At 45.4% G+C, this 26,518-nt stretch overlaps 1 protein-coding gene across 1 annotated transcript in view; it reads right to left on the minus strand.

Annotated features, from left to right (window-relative positions):
- Positions 1-26,518, minus strand: part of SCARA5 (scavenger receptor class A member 5) — a 386,619-nt gene that overhangs the window by 52,599 nt on the left and 307,502 nt on the right. Inside the window, exon 7 of the mRNA XM_075860822.1 lies at positions 13,778-13,831. Within this exon, the coding sequence (XP_075716937.1) occupies positions 13,778-13,831 (54 nt within the window). The remainder of the gene's footprint in view (positions 1-13,777; positions 13,832-26,518) is intronic.

Below are 26,518 nucleotides of genomic sequence, written 5' to 3' on the forward strand. Positions count from 1 at the left end.
ATGTTGTAGTCCGGCACCCACGGGTCCGCTGGTTCAGGGGGAATGTATGAGGACTGTGGGGGGAACAGCAGTGAGAAGGAAACATCCAGAGACCCCTGTAACAATATTATATCCCCGGCCTGTCACCCCCTGTACAGAAGAATGGCGGCGCGTTATACAAGTAATGTCCTGCGTTCTCTCCGCATTGTAATCCAGGGTGACATGAAGCAGAACCTTACAGCTGTGTGTGCGGGGGTCAGTCATAGGAGGGGAAGGAAACATTAATAAACTAGATGGTGCAATATATATTGTCACTAGAGGGCGCTGTGTATGTTGTTGTCACCAGAGGGAGGGTGCTGTGTGTGTGTGGTCACTAGGGGGTGCTGTGTGTGTGTGTGTGTGTGGTCACTAGGGGGTGCTGTGTGTGTGTGTGTGGTCACTAGGGGGTGCTGTGCGTGTGGTCACTAGGGGATGCTGTGTGTGTGTGTGTGTGTGTGGTCACTAGGGGGTGTTGTGTGTGGTCACTAGGGGATGCTGAGTGTGTGGTCACTAGGGGGTGTTGTGTGTGTGGTCACTAGGGGGTGTTGTGTGTGGTCACCAGGGGATGCTGAGTGTGTGGTCACTAGGGGGTGCTGTGTGTGGTCACTAGGGGGTGCTGTGTGTGGTCACTAGGGGGTGCTGTGTGTGGTCACTAGGGGGTGCTGTGTGTGTTGTCACAAGGGGGTGCTGTGTGTGTGTTGTCACTAGGGGGGGTGTGTGTGTTGTCACTAGGGGGTGCTCTGTGTGTTGTCACTAGGGGGTGCTCTGTGTGTTGTCACTAAGGGGTGCTGTGTGTGTTGTCACTACGGGGTGCGGTGTGTGGTCACTAGAGGGTGTTGTGTGTGTTGTCACTAGGGGGTGCTGTGTGTGTTGTCACTAGGGGGTGCTGTGTGTGTGGTCACTAGGGGGTGCTGTGTGTGTTGTCACAAGGGGGTGCTGTGTGTGTTGTCACTAGGGGGTGCTGTGTGTGTGGTCACTAGAGGGTGTTGTGTGTGTTGTCACTAGGGGGTGCTGTGTGTGTTGTCACTAGGGGGTGCTGTGTGTGTGGTCACCAGGGGGTGCTGTGTGTGTTGTCACTAGGGGGTGCTGTGTGTGTGGTCACTAGGGGGTGTTGTGTGTGGTCACTAGGGGGTGCTGTGTGTGGTCACTAGGGGGTGCTGTGTGTGTTGTCACTAGGGGGTGCTGTGTGTGTTGTCACAAGGGGGTGCTGTGTGTGTTGTCACTAGAGGGTGTTGTGTGTGTTGTCACTAGGGGGTGCTGTGTGTGTTGTCACTAGGGGGTGCTGTGTGTGTGGTCACTAGGGGGTGCTGTGTGTGTTGTCACTAGGGGGTGCTGTGTGTGTTGTCACTAGGGGGTGCTGTGTGTGTGGTCACTAGGGGGTGTTGTGTGTGGTCACTAGGGGGTGCTGTGTGTGGTCACTAGGGGGTGCTGTGTGTGTTGTCACTAGGGGGTGCTGTGTGTGTGGTCACTAGGGGGCGCTGTGTGTGTGGTCACTAGGGGGCGCTGTGTGTGTGGTCACTAGGGGGTGCTGTGTGTGTGGTCACTAGGGGGTGCTGTGTGTAGTCACTAGGTGGTGTGTGTAGTCACTAGGGGGTGCTGTGTGTTGTCACTAGGGGGTGCTGTGTGTGTTGTCACTAGGGGGTGCTGTGTGTTGTCACTAGGGGGTGCTGTGTGTGTTGTCACTAGGGGGTGCTGTGTGTGTGGTCACTAGGGGGTGCTGTGTGTGTTGTCACTAGGGGGTGCTGTGTGTTGTCACTAGGGGGCGCTGTGTGTGTTGTCACTAGGGAGTGCTGTGTGTGTTGTCACTAGGGGGAGTTATGTGTGTGGTCACTAGGGGGTGCTCTGTGTGTTGTCACTAGGTGGTGCTCTGTGTGTTGTCACTAGGGGGCGCTGTGTGTGTTGTCACTAGGGGGTGTTGTGTGTGTTGTCACTAGGGGGAGTTATGTGTGTGGTCACTAGGGGGTGCTCTGTGTGTTGTCACTAGGGGGTGCTGTGCGTGTTGTCAATACAAGGTGCTGTGTGTGGTCACTAGGGGGTGCTGTGTGTTGTCACTAGGGGGTGCTGTGTGTGTTGTCACTAGGGGGTGCTGTGTGTTGTCACTAGGGGGTGCTGTGTGTGTTGTCACTAGGGGGTGCTGTGTGTTGTCACTAGGGGGTGCTGTGTGTGGTCACTAGGGGGTGCTGTGTGTGTTGTCACTAGGGGGTGCTGTGTGTGGTCACTAGGGGGTGCTGTGTGTGGTCACTAGGGGGTGCTGTGTGTGTTGTCACTAGGGGGTGCTGTGTGTTGTCACTAGGGGGTGCTGTGTGTTGTCACTAGGGGGTGCTGTGTGTGTGTTGTCACTAGGGGGTGCTGTGTGTGTGTTGTCACTAGGGGGTGCTGTGTGCGTGTTGTCACTAGGGGGTGGTGTGTGTGTGTGTGTGTGTTGTCACTAGGGGGTGCTGTGGTGTGTTGTCACTAGGGGGTGCTGTGTGTGTTGTCACTAGGGGGTGCTGTGTGTGTTGTCACTAGGGAGTGCTACGTGTGTTGTCACTAGGGGGTGCTATGTGTTGTCACTAGGGGGTGCTGTGTGTGTTGTCACTAGGGGGTGCTGTGTGTGTTGTCGCTAGGGGGTGCTATGTGTGTTGTCGCTAGGGGGTGCTGTGTGTGTGGTCACTAGGGGGTGCTGTGTGTGTGGTCACTAGGGGGTGCTACATGTGTTGTCACTAGGGGGTGCTATGTGTGTTGTCACTAGGGGGTGCTGTGTGTGTTGTCACTAGGGGGTGCTGTGTGTGTTGTCAATAGGGAGTGCTACGTGTGTTGTCACTAGGGGGTGCTATGTGTTGTCACTAGGGGGTGCTGTGTGTGTTGTCACTAGGGGGTGCTGTGTGTGTTGTCACTAGGGGGTGCTATGTGTGTTGTCGCTAGGGGGTGCTGTGTGTGTGGTCACTAGGGGGTGCTGTGTGTGTGGTCACTAGGGGGTGCTACGTGTGTTGTCACTAGGGGGTGCTATGTGTGTTGTCACTAGGGGGTGCTGTGTGTGTTGTCACTAGGGGGGTGCTGTGTGTTGTCACTAGGGGGTGCTGTGTATTGTCACTAGGGGGTGCGGTGTTTGTTGTCACTAGGGGTGCTGTGTGTGGTCACTAGGGGGTGCTGTGTGTGTGTGTGTTGTCACTAGGGGGTGCTGTGTGTGTTGTCACTAGTGGGTGTTATGTTTGTTGTCACTAGGGGTGTTCTGTGTGTGTTGTCACTAGGGGGTGCTGTGTGTGTGTGTGTGTTGTCACTAGGGGTGCTGTGTGTGTTGTCACTAGGGGTGCTGTGTGTGTTGTCACTAGGGGTGCTGTGTGTGTCACTAGGGAGTGCTACGTGTGTTGTCACTAGGGGGTGCTATGTGTGTGGTCACTAGGGGGTGCTGTGTGTGGTCACTAGGAGGCGCTGTGTCTGTGGTCACTAGGGGGTGCTGTGTGTGTGGTCACTAGGGGGTGCTGTGTGTGTGGTCACTAGGGGGTGTTATGTGTGTTGTCACTAGGGGGTGCTGTGTGTGTTGTCACTAGGGGGTGCTGTGTGTGTTGTCACTAGGGGGTGCTGTGTGTTGTCACTAGGGGGTGCTGTGTGTGTGGTCACTAGGGGGTGCTGTGTGTGTGGTCACTAGGGGGTGCTGTGTGTGTTGTCACTAGGGGGTGCTGTGTGTTGTCACTAGGGGGTGCTGTGTATGTTGTCACTAGGGGGTGCTGTGTGTGTTGTCACTAGGGGGTGCTGTGTGTTGTCACTAGGGGGTGCTGTGTGTTGTCACTAGGGGGTGCTGTGTATGTTGTCACTAGGGGGTGCTGTGTGTGTTGTCACTAGGGGGTGCTGTGTGTGTTGTCGCTAGGGGGTGCTGTGTGTGTGGTCACTAGGGGGTGCTATGTGTGTTGTCACTAGGGGGTGCTATGTGTGTTGTCGCTAGGGGTGCTGTGTGTGTGGTCACTAGGGGGTGCTGTGTGTGTGGTCACTAGGGGGGTGCTGTGTGTTGTCACTAGGGGGTGCTGTGTGTGTTGTCACTAGGGGGTGCTGTGTGTTGTCACTAGGGGGTGCTGTGTGTTTTGTCACTAGGGGGTGCTGTGTGTGGTCACCAGGGGGCGCTGTGTGTGGTCACTAGGGGGTGCTGTGTGTGTTGTCACTAGGGGGTGCTGTGTGTGTTGTCACTAGGGGGTGCTGTGTGTGGTCACTAGGGGGTGCTGTGTGTGGTCACTAGGGGGTGCTGTGTGTGATCACTAGGGGGTGCTGTGTGTGTTGTCACTAGGGGGTGCTGTGTGTGTTGTCAATAGGGGGTGCTGTGTGTGTTGTCACTAGGGGGTGCTCTGTGTGTGCTGTCACTAGGGGGTGCTCTGTGTGTTGTCACTAGGGGGTGCTGTGTGTGTTGTCACTAGGGGGTGCTGTGTGTATCACTAGGGGGTACTATGTGTTGTCACTAGGGGGTGTTGTCACTAGGGGGTGCTGTGTGTGTTGTCACTAGGGGGTGCTGTGTGTTGTCACTAGGGGGTGCTTTGTGTGTTGTCACTAGGGGGTGCTGTGTGTGTTGTCACTAGGGGGTGCTGTGTGTGTGTTGTCACTCGGGGGTGCTGTGTGTGTGTTGTCACTAGGGGGTGGTGTGTGTGTTGTCACTAGGTGGTGCTGTGTGTGTTGTCACTAGGTGGTGCTGTGTGTGTTGTCACTAGGGGGTGCTGTGTGTGTGTGGTCACTAGGGGGTGCTGTGTGTGGTCACTAGGGGGTGCTGTGTGTGTTGTCACTAGGGGGTGCTGTGTGTGTTGTCACTAGGGGGTGCTGTGTGTGTTGTCACTAGGGGGTGCTCTGTGTGTGCTGTCACTAGGGGGTGCTGTGTATTGTCACTAGGGGGTGCTGTTTGTTGTCACTAGGGGGTGTTGTGTGTGTTGTCACTAGGGGGTGCTGTGTGTGTTGTCACTAGGGGGTGCTGCGTGTATCACTAGGGGGTACTATGTGTTGTCACTAGGGGGTGTTGTGTGTGTTGTCACTAGGGGGTGCTGTGTGTGTTGTCACTAGGGGGTGCTTTGTGTGTTGTCACTAGGGGGTGCTTTGTGTGTTGTCACTAGGGGGTGCTGTGTGTGTGTTGTCACTAGGGGGTGGTGTGTGTGTGTGTGTGTTGTCACTAGGGGGTGCTGTGGTGTGTTTTCACTAGGGGGTGCTGTGGTGTGTTGTCACTAAGGGGTGCTGTGTGTGTTGTCACTAGGGGGTGCTGTGTGTGTTGTCACTAGGGAGTGCTCTGTGTGTTGTCACTAGGGGGTGCTATGTGTTGTCACTAGGGGATGTTATGTGTGTGGTCACTAGGGGGTGCTGTGTGTGTGGTCACTAGGGGGTGCTATGTGTGTTGTCACTAGGGGGTGCTGTGTGTGTTGTCACTAGGGGGGTGCTGTGTGTTGTCACTAGGGGGTGCTGTGTATTGTCACTAGGGGGTGCAGTGTTTGTTGTCACTAGGGGGTGCTATGTGTGTTGTCGCTAGGGGGTGCTGTGTGTGTGGTCACTAGGGGGTGCTGTGTGTGTTGTCGCTAGGGGTGCTTCGTGTGTGGTCACTAGGGGGGTGCTGTGTGTTGTCACTAGGGGGTGCTGTGTGTGTTGTCACTAGGGGGTGCTGTGTGTGTTGTCACTAGGGGGTGCTGTGTGTGTTGTCACTAGGGGGTGATGTGTGTTGTCACTAGGGGGTGCTGTGAGTGGTCACCAGGGGGCGCTGTGTGTGGTGACTAGGGGGTGCTGTGTGTGTTGTCACTAGGGGGTGCTGTGTGTGTTGTCACTAGGGGGTGCTGTGTGTGGTCACTAGGGGGTGCTGTGTGTGTTGTCACTAGGGGGTGCTGTGTGTGTTGTCAATAGGGGGTGCTGTGTGTGTTGTCACTAGGCGGTGCTCTGTGTGTGCTGTCACTAGGGGGTGCTGTGTATTGTCACTAGGCGGTGCTGTTTGTTGTCACTAGGGGGTGCTTTGTGTGTTGTCACTAGGGGGTGCTGTGTGTGTTGTCACTAGGGGGTGCTGTGTGTATCACTAGGGGGTACTATGTGTTGTCACTAGGGGGTGCTGTGTGTGTTGTCACTAGGGGGTGCTGTGTGTGTTGTCACTAGGGGGTGCTTTGTGTGTTGTCACTAGGGGGTGCTGTGTGTGTTGTCACTAGGGGGTGCTGTGTGTGTGTTGTCACTAGGGGGTGCTGTGTGTGTGTTGTCACTAGGGGGTGGTGTGTGTGTTGTCACTAGGGGGTGCTCTGTGTGTTGTCACTAGGGGGTGCTGTGCGTGTTGTCACTACGGGGTGCTGTGTGTGGTCACTAAGGGGTGCTGTGTGTGTTGTCACTAGGGGGTGCTGTGTGTTGTCACTAGGGGGTGCTGTGTGTGTTGTCACTAGGGGGTGCTGTGTGTTGTCACTAGGGGGTGCTGTGTGTGGTCACCAGGGGGCGCTGTGTGTGGTCACTAGGGGGTGCTGTGTGTGTTGTCACTAGGGGGTGCTGTGTGTGGTCACTAGGGGGTGCTGTGTGTGGTCACTAGGGGGTGCTGTGTGTGGTCACTAGGGGGTGCTGTGTGTGTTGTCACTAGGGGGTGCTGTGTGTGTTGTCAATAGGGGGTGCTGTGTGTGTTGTCACTAGGGGGTGCTCTGTGTGTGCTGTCACTAGGGGGTGCTGTGTATTGTCACTAGGGGGTGCTGTTTGTTGTCACTAGGGGGTGCTGTGTGTGTTGTCACTAGGGGGTGCTGTGTGTGTTGTCACTAGGGGGTGCTGTGTGTATCACTAGGGGGTACTATGTGTTGTCACTAGGGGGTGTTGTGTGTGTTGTCACTTGGGGGTGCTGTGTGTGTTGTCACTAGGGGGTGCTGTGTGTGTGTTGTCACTAGGGTGTGGTGTGTGTGTGTTGTCACTAGGGGGTGCTTTGTGTGTTGTCACTAGGGGGTGCTGTGGTGTGTTGTCACTAGGGGGTGCTGTGGTGTGTTGTCACTAGGGGGTGCTGTGTGTGTTGTCACTAGGGGGTGCTGTGTGTGTTGTCACTAGGGGGTGCTGTGTGTGTGTTGTCACTAGGGGGTGGTGTGTGTGTGTGTTGTCACTAGGGGGTGCTGTGGTGTGTTGTCACTAGGGGGTGCTGTGGTGTGTTGTCACTAGGGGGTGCTGTGTGTTGTCACTAGGGGGTGCTGTGTGTGTTGTCACTAGGGGGTGCTGTGTGTGTTGTCACTAGGGAGTGCTACGTGTGTTGTCACTAGGGGGTGCTGTGTGTGGTCACTAGGGGGTGCTGTGTGTGTGGTCACTAGGGGGTGCTGTGTGTGTGTGTTGTCACTAGGGGGTGCTACATGTGTTGTCACTAGGGGGTGCTATGTGTGTTGTCACTAGGGGGTGCTGTGTGTGTTGTCACTAGGGGGGTGCTGTGTGTTGTCACTAGGGGGTGCTGTGTATTGTCACTAGTGGGTGTTATGTTTGTTGTCACTAGGGGGTGCTCTGTGTGTGTTGTCACTAGGGGGTGCTATGTGTGTTGTCACTAGGGGGTGCTGTGTGTGTGTGTGTGTTGTCACTAGGGGTGCTGTGTGTGTTGTCACTAGGGGTGCTGTGTGTGTCACTAGGGAGTGCTACGTGTGTTGTCACTAGGGGGTGCTATGTGTGTGGTCACTAGGGGGTGCTGTGTGTGGTCACTAGGAGGCGCTGTGTCTGTGGTCACTAGGGGGTGCTGTGTGTGTGGTCACTAGGGGGTGCTGTGTGTGTTGTCACTAGTGGGTGCTACGTGTGTTGTCACTAGGGGGTGCTGTGTGTGTTGTCACTAGGGGGTGTTATGTGTGTTGTCACTAGGGGGTGCTGTGTGTGTTGTCACTAGGGGGTGCTGTGTGTGTTGTCACTAGGGGGTGCTGTGTGTGTTGTCACTAGGGGGTGCTGTGTGTTGTCACTAGGAGGTGCTGTGTGTGTGGTCACTAGGGGCTGCTGTGTGTGTGGTCACTAGGGGGTGCTGTGTGTGTTGTCACTAGGGGATGCTGTGTATGTTGTCACTAGGGGGTGCTGTGTGTGTTGTCACTAGGGGGTGCTGTGTGTTGTCACTAGGGGGTGCTGTGTATGTTGTCACTAGGGGGTGCTGTGTGTGTTGTCACTAGGGGGTGCTATGTGTGTTGTCGCTAGGTGGTGCTGTGTGTGTGGTCACTAGGGGGTGCTATGTGTGTTGTCACTAGGGGGTGCTATGTGTGTTGTCGCTAGGGGGTGCTGTGTGTGTGGTCACTAGGGGGTGCTGTGTGTGTGGTCACTAGGGGGTGCTGTATGTGTTGTCACTAGGGGGTGCTGTGTGTAGTCACTAGGGGGTGCTGTGTGCTGTCACTAGGGGGTGCTGTGTGCTGTCACTAGGGGGTGCTGTGTGTAGTCACTAGGGGGTGCTGTGTGCTGTCACTAGAGGGTGCTGTGTGCTGTCACTAGGGGGTGCTATGTGTGTTGTCACTAAGGGGTGCTGTGTGTGTTGTCACTAGGGGGTGTTATGTGTGTAGTCACTAGGGGGTGGTGTGTGTGTTGTCACTAGGGGGTGCTGTGTGTGTTGTCACTAGGAGGTGCTGTGTGTGTTGTCACTAGGGGGTGCTGTGTGTGTTGTCACTAGGGGGTGCTGTGTGTGTTGTCAATAGGGGGTGCTGTATGGGTTGTCACTAGGGGGTGCTGTGTGTTGTCACTAGGGGGTGCTGTGTGTGTTGTCAATAGGGGGTTCTGTGTGGGTTGTCACTAGGGGGTGCTGTGTGTGTTGTCAATAGGGGGTGCTGTGTGTGTTGTCACTAGGGGGTGCTGTGTGTTGTCACTAGGGGGTGCTGTGTGTTGTCACTAGGGAGTGCTGTGTGTTGTCACTAGGGGGTGCTGTGTGTTCTCACTAGGGGGTGCTGTGTATGTTGTCACTAGGGGGTGCTGTGTGTGTTGTCACTAGGGGGTGCTGTGTGTGTTGTCACTAGGGGGTGCTCTGTGTGTGTTGTCACTAGGGGGTGCTATGTGTTGTCACTAGGGGGTGCTGTGTGTTGTCACTAGGGGGTGCTGTGTGTTGTCACTAGGGAGTGCTGTGTGTTGTCACTAGGGGGTACGTACTGCTATGTCCTGTAGGATGGGGGTCCTATAGGTGGCGCTGGAGGAAGGACTCTTGCCCCTCCCAGAATCTAAGATGTCGTCCTGGATCATTGTGGGTAAATTGGTTGACAGACGGTATTTTTTTTGTCTTACAAGAGAACTTTTACATTTTTCTTATTTTTTTTAATGGAGATTGCAGCATAACAAGGGTTAAATGGCCGGGATCCCAGCGCTGTATGTTTATGACGCAGGGTGGGAAGGGGTTAACCATTGTATAATACTTTGTATTTAGTTTTTCACCATTTTTAAGATCTTTGCTTGCAGTCAGAATGGATGTTTTATCGGAAAAAGGTTTAAAATCTGTACACACCTAATATATTTCTCACAGCTGAGGGTTTGCTACAATTGTATCCGGCTTTTCAGCAGCAGAAATATCTGTCGTTTCCTGGTAGTTTGAAACAATCGATCAGTGCAGATAAAATGTAGCAGTTTGGAGTCCAGGTGATTGTTTAGATTGGATACAATTGTTCCAAACCCTCATCTGTAAGAAGTCTTCGGTCTGTTTGGGTTTTCACACTTGCGATGTTAAGAAAAATGGTCCCAATTGCAGTCCTCACACCGTTAATATATCCCATGATCCTCTGATCCCCAGGGGGCGCCGCTATCATGTTTATGTCATCCAGTTCTCAGATAACGGGGGGCCCAGATCACGAGAATCTGTTATCATTCTGCAAGGATCGTCTGTGGCCCATCACCCGCTGTCTGCAAAGACGTCACAGACGCCAAAACCAAAGTGATATCTGCTGCAGGACGCCCGGCGTCTGGATTGTGTCACAAACAAAAAAGTCAAAAAGTTAAGGGGTTGCGTCTTTACTCTATAATATGAGAACAGGACAGGGGTGGATATAAAGGAGCTGGCCCTTTGCGCTATATCAGTGATTCCGTAGCACACCCCTTCACGCCGCAGCCAATTTTTTTTTTTTAGTTTTTTTATTTTACACTCCCCGCCTTTCAAGGGCCATAACTTTTTGACTTTTTCTGTCCACTTGCCGTACCAGGGCTTGTTTACTGCGGGACCAGTTGTATTTTTTAATGGCACCATTTAATGTACTGAAAAACTTTTTGTGGAGTGGAATAGAAACGTGTGAACTTTATTCTTTGGGTCAAAATATGCCCAACGGATAGGATTGTTTTTATGTTTTTGTTACTTTTACATAATAAAAACACAAAAAATTAACAATATGTTTCTTTTTTTTCTGTGACCCCATACATTTTTAATTTTTCCGTCGATGGATCAGGCAGAGGGCTTGTTTTTTTGTTTGGCGAACTGCAGTTTATTACATTATGTTTCTTTTTCTATTGTCTACATTATTTTAAGTTAAAAAAATGGGAAAAGAAGTGTTTTTGAACTTTTCATGTTTTCTCTTTCTATATATAGTCTTAAAAACCTGCTTAAAAATATTTTTAAATTTTTTTTTCTTACTTCAAGACTTGGACATGCGATCGGCTTGATCTCTTGTGTGACTGCAATATTTATGTACCGCAGTATATTGTCCTTTTTAGCGTTCTCCTATCCTAAGTCCTGCCTCCGGAGGAGTACGAAGAGGCAGAACTAGGTCCCCAGCTGCCATGAAAACCATGAATTCACCACTAGGGGGAGCTTAGTGGATAGGGTTTATACACTGAACTCAACAGTAAACCTGTATGCACTAAGCTCCCCCTAGTGGTGGCTGCAGGCAGCCAGATTTTTATTATGGAACGCTATGTCTCTGTAGGGAATTTCAAGCTTTATATGAGAAAAACAGAAAGATATACTATTCAGCACAGAATGTGGATCTAAAGCGACATAATTATACATTTTGTCTGTAATTTTTACGATGTTGAAATTGAGACAATAAACTTTTTTATCTGTACTCTAAATATTTATTATATTTTTTTGTTTGGCAAAGCATAAACTTTATGCAAGAAGGAAAAATGCTGCAAATCCATTCCATTACTATCCATCTATGCTCAGGACTGATGATGCTCTATGGGCTGGGGACAAATATCTCTTTGTTGCAGTATATAAGCTCAGACTGAATATCAATGTTGCAGCCAGGGTGCAGAGGATAGGTGTCTACGTATTCCTTAAATAGTATAAACCACAGCATTTGACGGTTATATAACAAGTTGGATATCAGATGAGCACTCAGTGTCAAGCAGCTGCTGCAAAAGCAAATACAATTTTGTGATGGTTTAAAAAGGTGAAAATGCAACTCTGCCATTCTGTAATTATCCCATAATCTTTACATATAAAGTCCATTACTGGAGGCATCTCACCGGGGTCCTTTTTAGTTACTATCACTCTACCAAGTTATCTCTAAGACCTATCACTGCCTTAGGTGAGTTCTTCATATTTTTTTCCACTATATATATATATATATATATATATGCATATATTTACACACCTTCTGTTGGCGCCCCTCATATGGTGTACGGTTATACAGTGTACAAATAATCAGATCACACTGTGTCTATTATAATCGATATATAGTATGGTGCACAAATAACAGTGCCATATGTGGGTCAATAAACACGTTCATACAGCTGCCTAAATAAATTGCCAACACCATATACTAAAAATCTAATATACAGTGCCAAGTAGCAGTGCCACATACTGTAACTACCACCATACAGTGCTCCTATAGTTACATACAGTGACCCCATAACCGCTCCATACATAAAGTAATCTAATAACAGCACTAACAATGTCTCAATAGTACTGCTATACAGTTCATACTAAGTTTCATGGTGGTCACAAGCCTCGGGTGCCAGGCCTTCTGAAGTGCCCTTTCAGGGGGTACAACCGCAAAGGTCGCATACCCCAAAGACCAGCCGAGCCCCCGATCATCTTAACTGATGCCAGACGGTTGAGTGCAGAGAGTATACTCCTATGTGGACCATTTGTCTTATGTTGGCCGAAGACTAGAAATAACGATCTCTATCGAATCCACCATAACCATGCCCACTCAGGTTGGTCAAACCTCATTTTACGATGGGAACCAGGATAAGCAGCCCCCATACACCTCTGATATTGATTATCTCGGGGGAAAATAGTAGGATCGGAGGAGATGAAGTCCAGCTTGTCCATTCCCTGTTTCCTTCAACATCTAGTCTACTGGCCACCATGGACAAGAGATTGGATCCAGACAAAATTGGTTGGGATCTGACAACTAAAATCTCTGGTCTATGGGCAAATATGGACAATATGTTCACTATGTACCATCTATACAGTTAAAATATTGTGGCATATATACCCAGGACAATCAACCTCGCCCTACTGGCTTCCTGATAGTTCAAGTTGCGATGAAGTTCTGTGCGACATTCTAGAAATACGTCACACGTAGCGCCGACTTTATCGCCATCATCGAGACGGAGTAGGATGCCTGGCACAGCAGGCAGCAGATCTAGAAACAACCAGCCCTGTCCTAGCCCGTCACCTATAAAGGCACCAGGAAATTGCTGAAAAACGAGACATTCGTGAGGATAAAACAGATGCACATTTTTCGCCGTTTTCCTTTTGGAAGTGTAAGTGTCTGTTTTTGTCCTGAGACACATCAACACAATGAGGTTTTGTTCACGAATAAAAGAATAAAGAAAAAATGAGAGTGGCTGAATCGAAACGCGTTCACCGGGGATGTGACCTTTCTCCTGTTACTGGATAGGATTACATGGCTTAGGCTATAGTTACGCACGTGTTTCGTTCTAGGCTCCCTTCTCTGACACGTCGGCCCGTGGATAATGTGACTGCTGGGCCAGATGGACAAAAAGGTGTTCAATCCTACAGACTAACATCCCCTTTACTATACAATTAATTCAAAATCTGTGTTAAAGCGGTTCTTTGATTTGGAAATTCTCTACTTGTTAGTAGGGACCCTTCAAAGCTAATCACAAAGTGTCCCCCTGCTGGGACCCCAGCGATCAGCTGTGATCTGTGGGGAAATCTGGCAGTAAGTGTTCACTTTCCCTACAGCTCCACCACAGGAGAGATAAAGCATTGCACATTCATATCATGTGTTGTCTGTGTAATACAGGACAGGTCCTCCAGAGACGCTCTATGTGACCGCTCTCCACTCTGGACAAGAGACCCCCCCTCTATTTACCCCGAAATCCCTAATAGGGTGTATGACAATAGCTTTTCTAAAGACACCCTCTTTAACCCCTTAACAACATGTCATGTACATGCAAGTGACAGCGGTTAAGGGGAAGTATGGAGAAGGAGCACGTGCTGAGCTCGCTCCATACTTAGCAGGTGACGGCTGTGTAATACAGACAACACCTCACTGCAACGGGCGGAATCATTGATCATTTTGATTCCACCCATCTAACCCCTTAGATGGCGCGGCTGCGGCATCTAAAGTGTTAGAATGAGGGTGGCGGCCATCTATGACGTGCCATCGGCCCCCACGTGACAAGATAGGGGGCCAATAGCCGTCATGGCAGCCTGGGGGCCTAATGAAGGCCCCCAGGTCTACCATCTTTTGTACTCCTATGAAGCCCTGGTAAGAGACTGTAAGAAACACTAATAAAAACAAATAAAAAAGGTGAAAAACTGTTTTGGAACATTAAAAAAAACAATTAAAAGTCATGCAAATTACTGTGCAGGTTACCTAATGCTGGCCAAATGTGTATCATATAGTAACCCTTCATGTTGACAGTGGTCATTCATTGTGGGAAAAAAACCAGTGAAAAATAATTGGTCATCTCTTACCTATTTCTCCTCGGTCTCCTCTCTCGCCCTTCTCTCCTTTTTGCCCACGGTCACCTAAAAAGAAAAGACAAGATTGATTAAAAGTGTAGCCGGGTGCCTGCCCAGGGCCACATCTGCCTTTCACCTGACTGGTCTTGTTGTATAATGACAAGGTTCCACATGGTGACAGATTCAGACTGCCCCCAATTACCCTGTTCCTAATACTGGAAACCTTCTTCTATGCTGTAATATAATCATTGAAGCTTTCTTTGAAGTCTCCAGCAAGTTCCATGTCTATAAAATTCCAATTATCCAGCATCTAATAATCTAGGATGGAATTTGACTTGTCTGTAATGGACAACCGGTATCTCAGATTCCTCTTGTTTTCAGAATTCTTCTTCCTGGCAGGCTTGAGAGGTTTGACTGTATAAGGAATGTATGTATCTAACTTACAGAGATCTAGCTGGAAGGGAGAGCAATGCTCCCTGGGAAAAAGTATGCAAAATAGCTGCAGAAGGTAAAAAAAACTGGCTCTCTAGTGCCACCTATAGGTCACAAACCTGTAAATCAATGTCTGAACCTTTTTTAGAGCATTGAAGCATGACTCGGATTATCAGCCACTGAGGACGCCCATCTGTAGACAGCACGGTTTCAAAAATTGCTCCTCCTCGTCGTCTTGTTTTAAGGTTCCTTAAAGGGTCGGACATTAACTTACTTCCCCACCTATAGGTGGCACTAGAGAGACAGTTTGTCACAAAGCAGTGATAATTACTAATTGTGTGACCCAACCTTATTCCACAACTGATAAGTGAGCCCTGAAGTTTCCCATTCACGTTCCCATCCATACTTGCCAACTTTTTGTCACAGAGACTTATAATGTAGCAAATTTGTTATATGTTACCCCTCCCATAAGTAATAGCTGCACCCCCATAATGACAGCCAAATTAACAGGACCATCAGACTGTCCCCAAATATAACAGGACCATCAGACTGTCCCCAAAAACAACATTACCAGTAAATTTCCCCGACATAAACATTTCCAGTAGGGTGCCCCTAATAAACCTTAGTAGCCACAGTACCCATACTTGTCAACAGTCCTTACTTTGGTGGGACAATCCCACGAACTGAATCACAAAAGGGGCGTGGTTATGCAAATTTGCAGGGAAAATTGGCATTTCCATCTAGTTAGAGCATTCCCGGGGCGGGGTCTAAAAAATGTCCAGATTTGGAGGATTGAATATTCTGAGCTGATTAATATCTTAAAATAGTTTTATAGGGGTTGGTGCTCCAATATCCTGAATTCCAAATCCCCTGCGTAGTCATAGGGGGACTTTATCAAGCTTTCTGCGTCAGTTTTCTGGCGCAGAAAAGTCACAAAAAGACCCAAAAGTTGCAATTGGAGTCTTTTACACCATACTTGACACTATTTGAAAAGGGGGCGTGGCTTACAAAAGGGCGGGTCAGGACTTTGCATGCAATGCAGCACTCATGATGTTGAGTGCTGCGTCGCATATAAGGCCTGGTGCTGAGTGGACACGGTGGGAGGAGCGGTGAGATGAGCATCCATTTATTTTATGTCCGATGATGGGGAATGTATAGCGGACAGCCGCGGTCGTTGCACCACAATTGCCCCGCACAGCTAGCGGAAAGATGCAACATATTTACTAAGAGACGCGCTTTTCTTAATAAATCTGTCGCATCTTAATCAAAAGCTACGAATGATGTATGAAAAACACCAGCCTTAGCCCCATAGAGTTACATGGTACAATTCCTGCAGTCACCACTAGGGGGAGCCCACTATAAACGACTGAATTCAACACAGTATGCAGTGAGCTCCCTCTAGTGGTGACTGCAGGCAGCCAGAATTGTATAACCGCTTTAAAGATATGTTAAAAAATTATTCAGCGCAGAATATTGAACCTAAAAATGGCATAGGGTTAAAAAGTGGAGATCCACTTTAAAAATGGTCTTAAATGACTTAACCGGCGAGGTGCCAGGGTGGGACGTCAAAAAGCCAGTCTGCCTTGGCCAAGTTACTTAATTTCAGGGCTATGTCAGAAAATTAAATCTTTGCCCCGGGTGAGGAAAAGCCTAGATATGACTCATGAGACCCATGTCACCTTGGAACCCCCTACCTGCTTCTAAACATACTCCAAATTGCAAACACGCCCCTCCCCCGCCAGATCCTAGTTGAATATAAACATGGAGTATGAGAAATCTGATGTCAAACAATCAGGACTGCATAATGTAAAGCCAATATTCCCCCTCGAGCCCCCCGCCTATACCCCCATCCCCCGCTATGTATACAGATAGCATTACAAAACATGGGTGCGTCTCCAGAACGTTCCTACACCGGGGTCTTTGTGTGCGATCAGCGGTGATTATCTCGAGGCAGCATAAAGTCCCGGAGCCGCAGCGAGAAGGGTCCGATTACATAACACTGAGAGTGTTGGGATATTTATTGGGAGCGGGTCTCCTCTGGAATGAGTAAATCCTCACTCAGGACGCGGCTTTGCTTCCTCTATATCTATATACATCTATTCTAGATCTGCACTTGTTCCGAACAGTCCGCAATAAATAGCGATTTACTAGGAAAATCCTGGGGAATTATTCTCACTATAGATTTGGGTTACTGGGAATGTTCCTTTAAATCTTTAAAGTGAACCTATGAGAGAAAAGAAGAAGGGGTTGGCGTGGATTCAACTTTTGACTGTCATCACAGCACTCATCCAGCTTTCTTAGAATCCTGAATGACCAATCTGCCTAGTTCAGGGAAGGTTTCGCAGGAAAACTAGACAGATTTGCCCTTCAGGGCACTAGGAAAGCTGGATGAGAACCCTATAAGAGCTGTACTGGCGGCCATAGTAGCTGTCATGCAGCTTTCCCAGAAACACATAAAACTGCGCAATATAATTTACAGGAGACAATTGTATTTTATTACATGAAAATAATGGTAATCTCTGCACAGGATTAACACTATACCAGATTATTGGACCCTTCCGGATTACTGGATGTTAATACTACCGATAACATTAGTGCCCTGTAATATAATATCAGAATCAACTCAGCCAGTTACAATTATAATACAATCCACATTATGTTATATTATCCACATCAGAGCCATAGTGGCCATCTGTACCAGTCACATGTATAGCCTCTGTATAATAATACTCTACATAGTGCTCATATAATAGTATCCATCACAGCACCCCTGTATATCATCCATATAATAATACTCTACATAGTGCTCATATAATAGTATCCATCACAGCACCCCTGTATATCATCCATATAATAATACTCTACATAGTGCTCATATAGTAGTATCCATCACAGTACCCCTGTATATCACCCATAGTATCCATATAATAATACTCTACATAGTGCTCATATAATAGTATCCATCATAGTACCCCTGTATATCATCCATAGTATCCGTATAATAATACTCTACATAGTGCTTATATAATAGTATCCATCACAGTACCCCTGTATATCATCCATAGTATCCATATAATAATACTCTACATAGTGCTCATATAATAGTATCCATCATAGTACCCCTGTATATCATCCATAGTATCCGTATAATAATACTCTACATAGTGCTTATATAATAGTATCCATCACAGTACCCCTGTATATCATCCATAGTATCCATATAATAATACTCTACATAGTGCTCATATAATAGTATCCATCATAGTACCCCTGTATATCACCCATAGTATCCATATAATAATACTCTACATAGTGCTCATATAATAGTATCCATCATAGTACCCCTGTATATCATCCATAGTATCCGTATAATAATACTCTACATAGTGCTTATATAATAGTATCCATCACAGTACCCCTGTATATCATCCAAATAATAATACTCTACATAGTGCTTATATAATAGTATCCATCATAGTACCCCTGTATATCACCCATATTATCCATATAATAATACTCTACATAGTGCTCATATAATAGTATCCATCATAGTACCCCTGTATATCACCCATATTATCCATATAATAATACTCTACATAGTGCTCATATAATAGTATCCATCATAGTACCCCTGTATATCATCCATAGTATCCATATAATAATACTCTACATAGTGCTCATATAATAGTATTCATCACAGTACCCCTGTATATCATCCATAGTATCCATATAATAATACTCTACATAGTGCTCGTATAATAGTATCCATCATAGTACCCCTGTATATCATCCATATAATAATACTCTACATAGTGCTCATATAATAGTATTCATCACAGTACCCCTGTATATCACCCATATAATAATACTCTACATAGTGCTCATATAATAGTATCCATCATAGTACCCCTGTATATCATCCATAGTATCCATATAATAATACTCTACATAGTGCTCATATAATAGTATCCATCATAGTACCCCTGTATATCATCCATATAATAATACTCTACATAGTGCTCATATAATAGTATCCATCATAGTACCCCTGTATATCATCCATAGTATCCATTTAATAATACTCTACATAGTGCTTATATAATAGTATCCATCATAGGACCCCTGTATATCATCCATATAATAATACTCTACATAGTGCTTATATAATAGTATCCATCATAGGACCCCTGTATATCATCCGTATAATAATACTCTACATAGTGCTCATATAATAGTATCCATCATAGGACCCCTGTATATCATCCATAGTATCCATATAATAATACTCTACATAGTGCTCATATAATAGTATCCATCACAGTACCCCTGTATATCATCCATATAATAATACTCAACATAGTGCTTATATAATAGTATCCATCACAGTACCCCTGTATATCACCCATAGTATCCATATAATAATACTCTACATAGTGCTCATATAATAGTATCCATCATAGGACCCCTGTATATCATCCATAGTATCCATATAATAATACTCTACATAGTGCTCATATAATAGTATCCATCACAGTACCCCTGTATATCACCCATAGTATCCGTATAATAATACTCTACATAGTGCTCATATAATAGTATCCATCACAGTACCCCTGTATATCACCCATAGTATCCATATAATAATACTCTACATAGTGCTCATATAATAGTATCCATCATAGGACCCCTGTATATCATCCATAGTATCCATATAATAATACTCTACATAGTGCTTATATAATAGTATCCATCACAGTACCCCTGTATATCACCCATAGTTACCATAGAATAATACTCTACCTAGTGCTAATATAATAGTATCCATCACAGTACCCCTGTATATCATCCATAGTATCCGTATAATAATACTCTACATAGTGCTTATATAATAGTATCCATCATAGTACCCCTGTATATCATCCATAGTATCCATATAATAATACTCTACATAGTGCTCATATAATAGTATCCATCACAGTACCCCTGTATATCATCCATAGTATCCATATAATAATACTCTACATAGTGCTCATATAATAGTATCCATCACAGCACCCCTGTATATCATCCATAGTATCCGTATAATAATACTCTACATAGTGCTCATATAATAGTATCCATCACAGTACCCCTGTATATCATCCATAGTATCCGTATAATAATACTCGACATAGTGCTTATATAATAGTATTCATCATAGTACTCCTGTATATCATCCATAGTATCCGTATAATAATACTACTCATAGTGCTCATATAATAGTATCCATCACAGTACCCCTGTATATCACCCATAGTATCCGTATAATAATACTCTACATAGTGCTCATATAATAGTATCCATCACAGTACCCCTGTATATCACCCATAGTTACCATAGAATAATACTCTACCTAGTGCTAATATAATAGTATCCATCACAGTACCCCTGTATATCATCCATAGTATCCGTATAATAATACTCTACATAGTGCTTATATAATAGTATCCATCATAGTACCCCTGTATATCATCCATAGTATCCATATAATAATACTCTACATAGTGCTCATATAATAGTATCCATCACAGTACCCCTGTATATCATCCATAGTATCCGTATAATAATACTCTACATAGTGCTTATATAATAGTATCCATCACAGTACCCCTGTATATCATCCATAGTATCCATATAATAATACTCTACATAGTGCTCATATAATAGTATCCATCACAGTACCCCTGTATATCATCCATAGTATCCGTATAATAATACTCTACATAGTGCTCATATAATAGTATCCATCACAGCACCCCTGTATATCATCCATAGTATCCGTATAATAATACTCTACATAGTGCTCATATAATAGTATCCATCACAGTACCCCTGTATATCATCCATAGTATCCGTATAATAATACTCGACATAGTGCTTATATAATAGTATTCATCATAGTACTCCTGTATATCATCCATAGTATCCGTATAATAATACTACTCATAGTGCTCATACCAGTACCAGTCACAGTGCCCATGTATATCATCCATAACATCCGTATAATAATACTATTTATGTGCAGTATAATAATACCAGTTACAGTGCCCATGTATAACATCCATATAATTCTATTTATAGTGCTTATATGATAGTACAAGTCACAGTACCCATATATACCATCCATAGTATCCGTTCAATAATACTACTCATAGTGCTCATATAATGTTCCAGTCACAATACCCATGTATATCCTCCATATAATAATACTCTTCACAGTGCTAATATAATAGTACGAGTCATAGTACCCATGTGTATATCATTCACACCATTCATACAATAATACTATTCATAGTGTCTATATAATAAGACCAGTTACAGTACCCATATACACTGTATACCATCCATAGCATCCGTGTAATAATACTCTTCACAGAGCTAATATAACAGTACCAGTCACACTACCCATGTACACCATCCATATCACCCGTAGTCTAAGCAGTTGTCTCCTAAGCCACTACCTCTCCTGGCTGCCCGTTGACCCAGCCGTAACAGGACTTTTTTTTCCGGCTCTATGGACTTTGAGATGTTTCCTCAAATTGTAAAGAGGATTATTCCGAGTAAGAGTATAGTGGACAATTATTATATCTGTGATCATTTTGAGATGGTCCCAGTTGCAGCCCAGTATTCTCTCCATACTTATAACATATGGAAGCCACAACATCTTAAACCCAGTCCGAGCAATCTCATGGAGCTCCATAAACTGTTCTTCATTAAATATCCCAGACCCCATCATCACTTTTATGCCTTGCTCTATATTGTTTAAGCTTAAATATAAAAATTGTAATAAAAACGTACAGGAAATTCTTAAACTCAAAGACTCCGGGAAAGAATTGTTCTCGGGAGTCCTTGTCAGCTGTGTCGAATACACCAAGACAACGTCGAGGCCTCCAGCCCTGATGAGGAGCAGATGAGTGTTGCTCCAGTTATTAGATGCTGCACATTTACTGAGGGGTAAGAAGTGCGGGCGGCACATGAAAAGATGTTAATGAACACCATAAAGACCAGACGGGACGGACATCTCTACTCCATTAGGGGGCTGGATCTTAGCTTGAAACCCAAGTTGCCTTGAAAAGATTAAAGTTCTTGTAGCCACTTTCCAAGGCATCAACCAGAAATATAAAATATGTCCTCATGATCTTCTCTTTGTAAGCCAAATGTACCCGTCTGGCAAATATTTTGGTCAATTTTGCATCTCTGAAGTTGGCATGGTGGCCCAATGGTCAGTACTGCCACCGGGAAGTACTGATATGAACATGCAATAAAAATGTGGAGTCTCACATGGACAACAACATTGGACCTTTTGCTCAGGTATCAGGGATTCGTGCTTTGGACAGACATACTGTAGGTCAATGCTGTGGTTCCCTCACCGCCTAGACGTGCCATGTCTAGCTTCTATGGCAGGTGGACCTCGATTCCTGACCAGGTCAGCTCTTTCGATGTCCATGTAGGTATACTATTGAAGTAATGGATTTTCTCAAGCTTTCGAGATACTTTACAAGTCAGTTTTCCCTTCCAATTTGTAAGAGTTTTTGGTCTTATCTGTCGAAATCCCCCAAAAATATAACCTGGAATATAGACCATCAGTCCAGCTGTGTGAATGTGGGAGAGGCCCAATGTGGGATGGAGATAATCTTATTATATAGGGGTTGCAGAGGGGGCAGTCACTCCTGGGACCTATAGCCTAAGGTGATCGAAAAGATCTCTCTACCCAAGTGTTCCTCAACCAGTGGCTCAGATATCACATGTAGCTCTTGGACCCTCCGCATGTGGCCTTCAAGCTGTTGACAGCTCTAGAACATTTTGTATATTAGTGGCACTGGGGAGGTCATAGCATTACTAGAATTTGGTACGAGGGTCAAAACTAAATCACTGGCATCTAACACTATGTTAAAAGCTGTATCAGTAGGCCAAATATTTGAAGGGGTTGTCCTAGAATCGACAATTATCACCTATCCACAGTATAGGTGATAATTGTCTAATCTCCGGGGGCCCCACCGCTGAAACACTGACCGATCGTAAGAACGGGGGTTGCAAACCCACATCATCCTCTTAACTGAGAGGGTTCCATTATTTCTGCGTCAAATTGTTCTACATTTTCTATACCCTTCACTCTACATTGCGTCTTACTTTGTTCAGATCCTCCAATATCAAATACGTAGTTTAAAAGGGTCAATATTTCCCAAGCAAGTGGCTCCTTCTGGTCTGATGTCCAATGGATACAGTGATCCATTCCCTCAACCCTACCCAACATGATTGGTAGAAAGTCCATCTGTCTGGTCCATGTTGTACTTTTTTTGCAAAAAATCGAAATCCAATCAAGTCGATGGTTCTCTACGTGGGGGAATGCAGCTACGGCCAATTTGTATCTTCTGATTGTAGAGGAAAACCTCTGTGTGAACATGACTCAAAGCCAAATGTTCCAACAACACAAGATATTTCGTCAATATGTCAAATCATCAACTATTTCTACATCCTCGGCCAGCTGGAGAGGTCAAGAACTCTTCCTTGATTGACTGCAATCATAATTGGTGGGATTTTCTGTAAAGAAAATAGTAGAGTTTACTCTACCCCGTGTTCATCTCACTTATCATCAACTTCTCAATGACAGATCTATTAAACTTGGGTACCGGCGTGGGGCTGATGAATATCGTTAGAGTAAATTAGTTATGAGGACTGTTATTATACTGTAAAATATTCCTCCAATCAGTGTCCTGTATCATCTCACCACAGAGCGAGTACACAATGTAGACATCATATTAATCAGCGCTTCAGCCCACATTCCAAAAAACCAAATCAAGGATTATTCTGGTTAATTCAATGAAACTGCAGAGTCCTATGCAATAGTAACATGAACCTTCAGATGACCTCAGGGCGGTCATATAGCTGCACCGGAGTGCAAAGGAGAGATGGGCCCGCTGTTGCCATAGGCAGTTCAACAAGTACCCTGCTTCTCTGGTCCCCTGCCCCTGCTCACACTCTCCAGGGGTCTCTTATACACCGTACAGACACTGCATTATCCCTGTCAGCCAATCACAGAAACTGCCCAAGACCACCAGGGATGTTATAACTCGTCCTGTCATTGCCCTAGACCATCAGGGATGTTATTATGAATACTGTCACTGCCCTAGACCACCAGGAATGTTATAATTCATCCTATGATTGCCCTAGACCACCAGGAATGTTATAATTTGTCCCATGACTGCACTAGACCACCAGGGATGTTATAACTCATCTCACCATTGCCCTAGACCACCAGGGATGTTATTATTAATCCTGTCACTGCCCTAGACCACCAGGGATGTTATAACTCGTCCCACCATTGCCCTAGACCACCAGGGATGTTATAACTCGTCCCACCATTGCCCTAGACCACCAGGGATGTTATTATTAATCCTGTCACTGCCCTAGACCACCAGACATATTATAATTCGTCCCATGATTGCCCTAGACCGCCAGGGATATTATAACTCATCCCGCCATTGCCCTAGACCCCCAGCGATGTTATTATTAATCCTGTCACTGCCCTAGACCACCAGCAATGTTATCATTCGTCCCATGATTGCTCTAGACCCCCAGGGATGTTATTATTAATCCTGACACTGCCCTAGACACCCAGCGATGTTATTATTAAGCCCATCATTGTCCTAGACCACCAGGAATGTTATCATTCGTCCCATCATTGCCCTAGACCACCATGGATGTTAATAATCTCGTCACCACCCTAGACCACCAGCGATGTTATTATTAAACCTGTCATTGCCCTAGACCACCAGGGATGTTATCACTAACCCCTTCACTACCCTAGACCACCAGCAATGGTATTATTAATCCCTTTACTGCCCTAGACCACTAGGGTTGTGATCATTAACCAGTTTACTTCCATAGACCACCAGCAATGTTATTGTTAATCTCTTCAATACCCTAGACCATCAGTGATGTTACCGTTCACCTCTCTACTACCCTAGACGACCAACACTTTTATTATTAATCCCTTCAATACCCTAGACCACCAGGAATGTTATAATTAACCCTTCAATACCCTAGACCACCACCAATGTTATTATTAATCCAGTCACTGCCTTAGACATCCAGGAATGTTATTTTCTTTTTTTCTTGTCAGATTATTATCCTAGGGTTGGCGGTCCGAGGTGCACCAGATTGGGTCGTTGCCTGTTCTTCTCTATTTCCTTTTTCTCTTTCCTCCTTCACTTCCACCATTATACATCATATATCACTTACCAGGGGTGGCATACCCCAATTTGTCTGTTCCCCCTCACAATATATCAGTATGAGGTGGGCCCAGCTCTTGGGGGCTCCTAGCCCTCTCCCCCCACGTATGAGAGGTGAAGAGTTCAAGTGCCAATTTGCCTTTTCCCCTAACGGGATATTCGTCTTATACTTATATTACATTTCTTCCACTTTTGTTATTTTTTTTTTAATCAGACCAGCTGCGAATATTTCTCCGTCACTGCTAGATTTCTCTTGGGCCTCATGCACATGACCGTAGTGGTGTACACAGCCGTGATTCGCGGCTCGGATGGCCGCGGAGTGCCACCCGCAAATCACGGGCCGTGCACATGGCCGCGTGCATTCATTTCAATGAGCTTGGACCGCAAAATGCGTCAGCAACAAGACATGGCCGACCTTTTTGCGGTCCAGGCTCCCGGGCAAAGCACGGACCATGGAAACCACGGTCGTGGGCATGGGCCCATTGAAATGAATGGGACCGCTATTTACCCACAGATTTGCCGGTGAATTGCGGTCGCAAAAACACGTTCGTGTGCATGAAGCCTTAGACTATAGTCATTTCTCATTTAGCTAATGTCCTATTGGGGTGTCCCAGCTCCCAGTCTCCAGAATGAGAGAAGAAAAAGAAAAGGAAGGAGCTGATGTAGAACATGAGCGGTGGCGCTGTACCAAAGTAATAGGATATTGGAAAAATATATTCAAAATCATAGAAGGGAGATAGAAATTCCTCCCAATCAACTGTGTTGCATGTGGAATATTTGGAGATATGAGTGGGAATTGGACTGAATTATCGGTAATTTATAAAATATGTTTTGCGCCTGGTCTGAACATGGCTGAATTACATCTAACGGAGACCGCGCCAGTTCAGAGGGAATGGAGGAATTTGGTCGATAATATTATGGCCTATGAGGTAGTTATAAATTATTCAGCAATTAAACAGCGATGGTTATTATGGACTAAGTTTTGGGAGGGAAAGAAATATGTATTTTGTTTTATTTACGTGGTGTTTTTTCCCCTCCCTCTTTATTTTTTGTTCTCCCCTTTTTTTTTTCTCCGCAGCCATTGGCAGAGGGTGGGCGGGGGTTAGTTGGGTGGGTAGAGTATAGGCTATGTCTTATAATGATTGTAAGGGGCTGTCTGCCCGGGAAACACCGGTTGGTTAACGATGGGTATCGCGGGGGAGGTATAGATGAGAAGGGGTAAGAATATGGAATGGATAGATGATAGATAGATAGATAGATAGATAGATAGATAGATAGATAGATAGATAGATAGATAGATAGATAGATAGATAGATAGATAGATAGATAGATATGAGATAGATAGATATGAGATAGATAGATAGATAGATAGATAGATAGATAGATAGATAGATAGATAGATAGATAGATAGATAGATATGAGATAGATAGATAGATAGATAGATAGATAGATAGATAGATAGATAGATAGATGATAGATAGATAGATAGATAGATAGATATGAGATAGATAGATAGATAGATATGAGATATATAGATAGATAGATAGATAGATAGATAGATAGATATGAGATAGATAGATAGATAGATAGATAGATAGATAGATAGATAGATAGATAGATAGATAGATAGATAGATAGATAGATAGATAGATATTAGATAGAGATAGATAGATAGATAGATAGATAGATAGATAGATAGATAGATAGATAGATAGATAGATAGATAGATAGATAGATAGATAGATAGATAGATAGATAGATAGATAGATAGATATGAGATAGATAGATAGATAGATAGATAGATAGATAGATAGATAGATAGATAGATAGATAGATAGATATGAGATAGATAGATAGATAGATAGATAGATAGATAGATAGATAGATAGATAGATAGATATGAGATAGATAGATAGATAGATAGATATGAGATAGATAGATATGAGATAGATAGATAGATAGATAGATAGATAGATAGATAGATAGATAGATAGATAGATAGATAGATAGATAGATAGATAGATAGATAGATATGAGATAGATAGATAG

Source organism: Rhinoderma darwinii, chromosome 4 (assembly GCF_050947455.1).
Source record: "Rhinoderma darwinii isolate aRhiDar2 chromosome 4, aRhiDar2.hap1, whole genome shotgun sequence".
Lineage (NCBI taxonomy): Eukaryota > Metazoa > Chordata > Amphibia > Anura > Rhinodermatidae > Rhinoderma > Rhinoderma darwinii.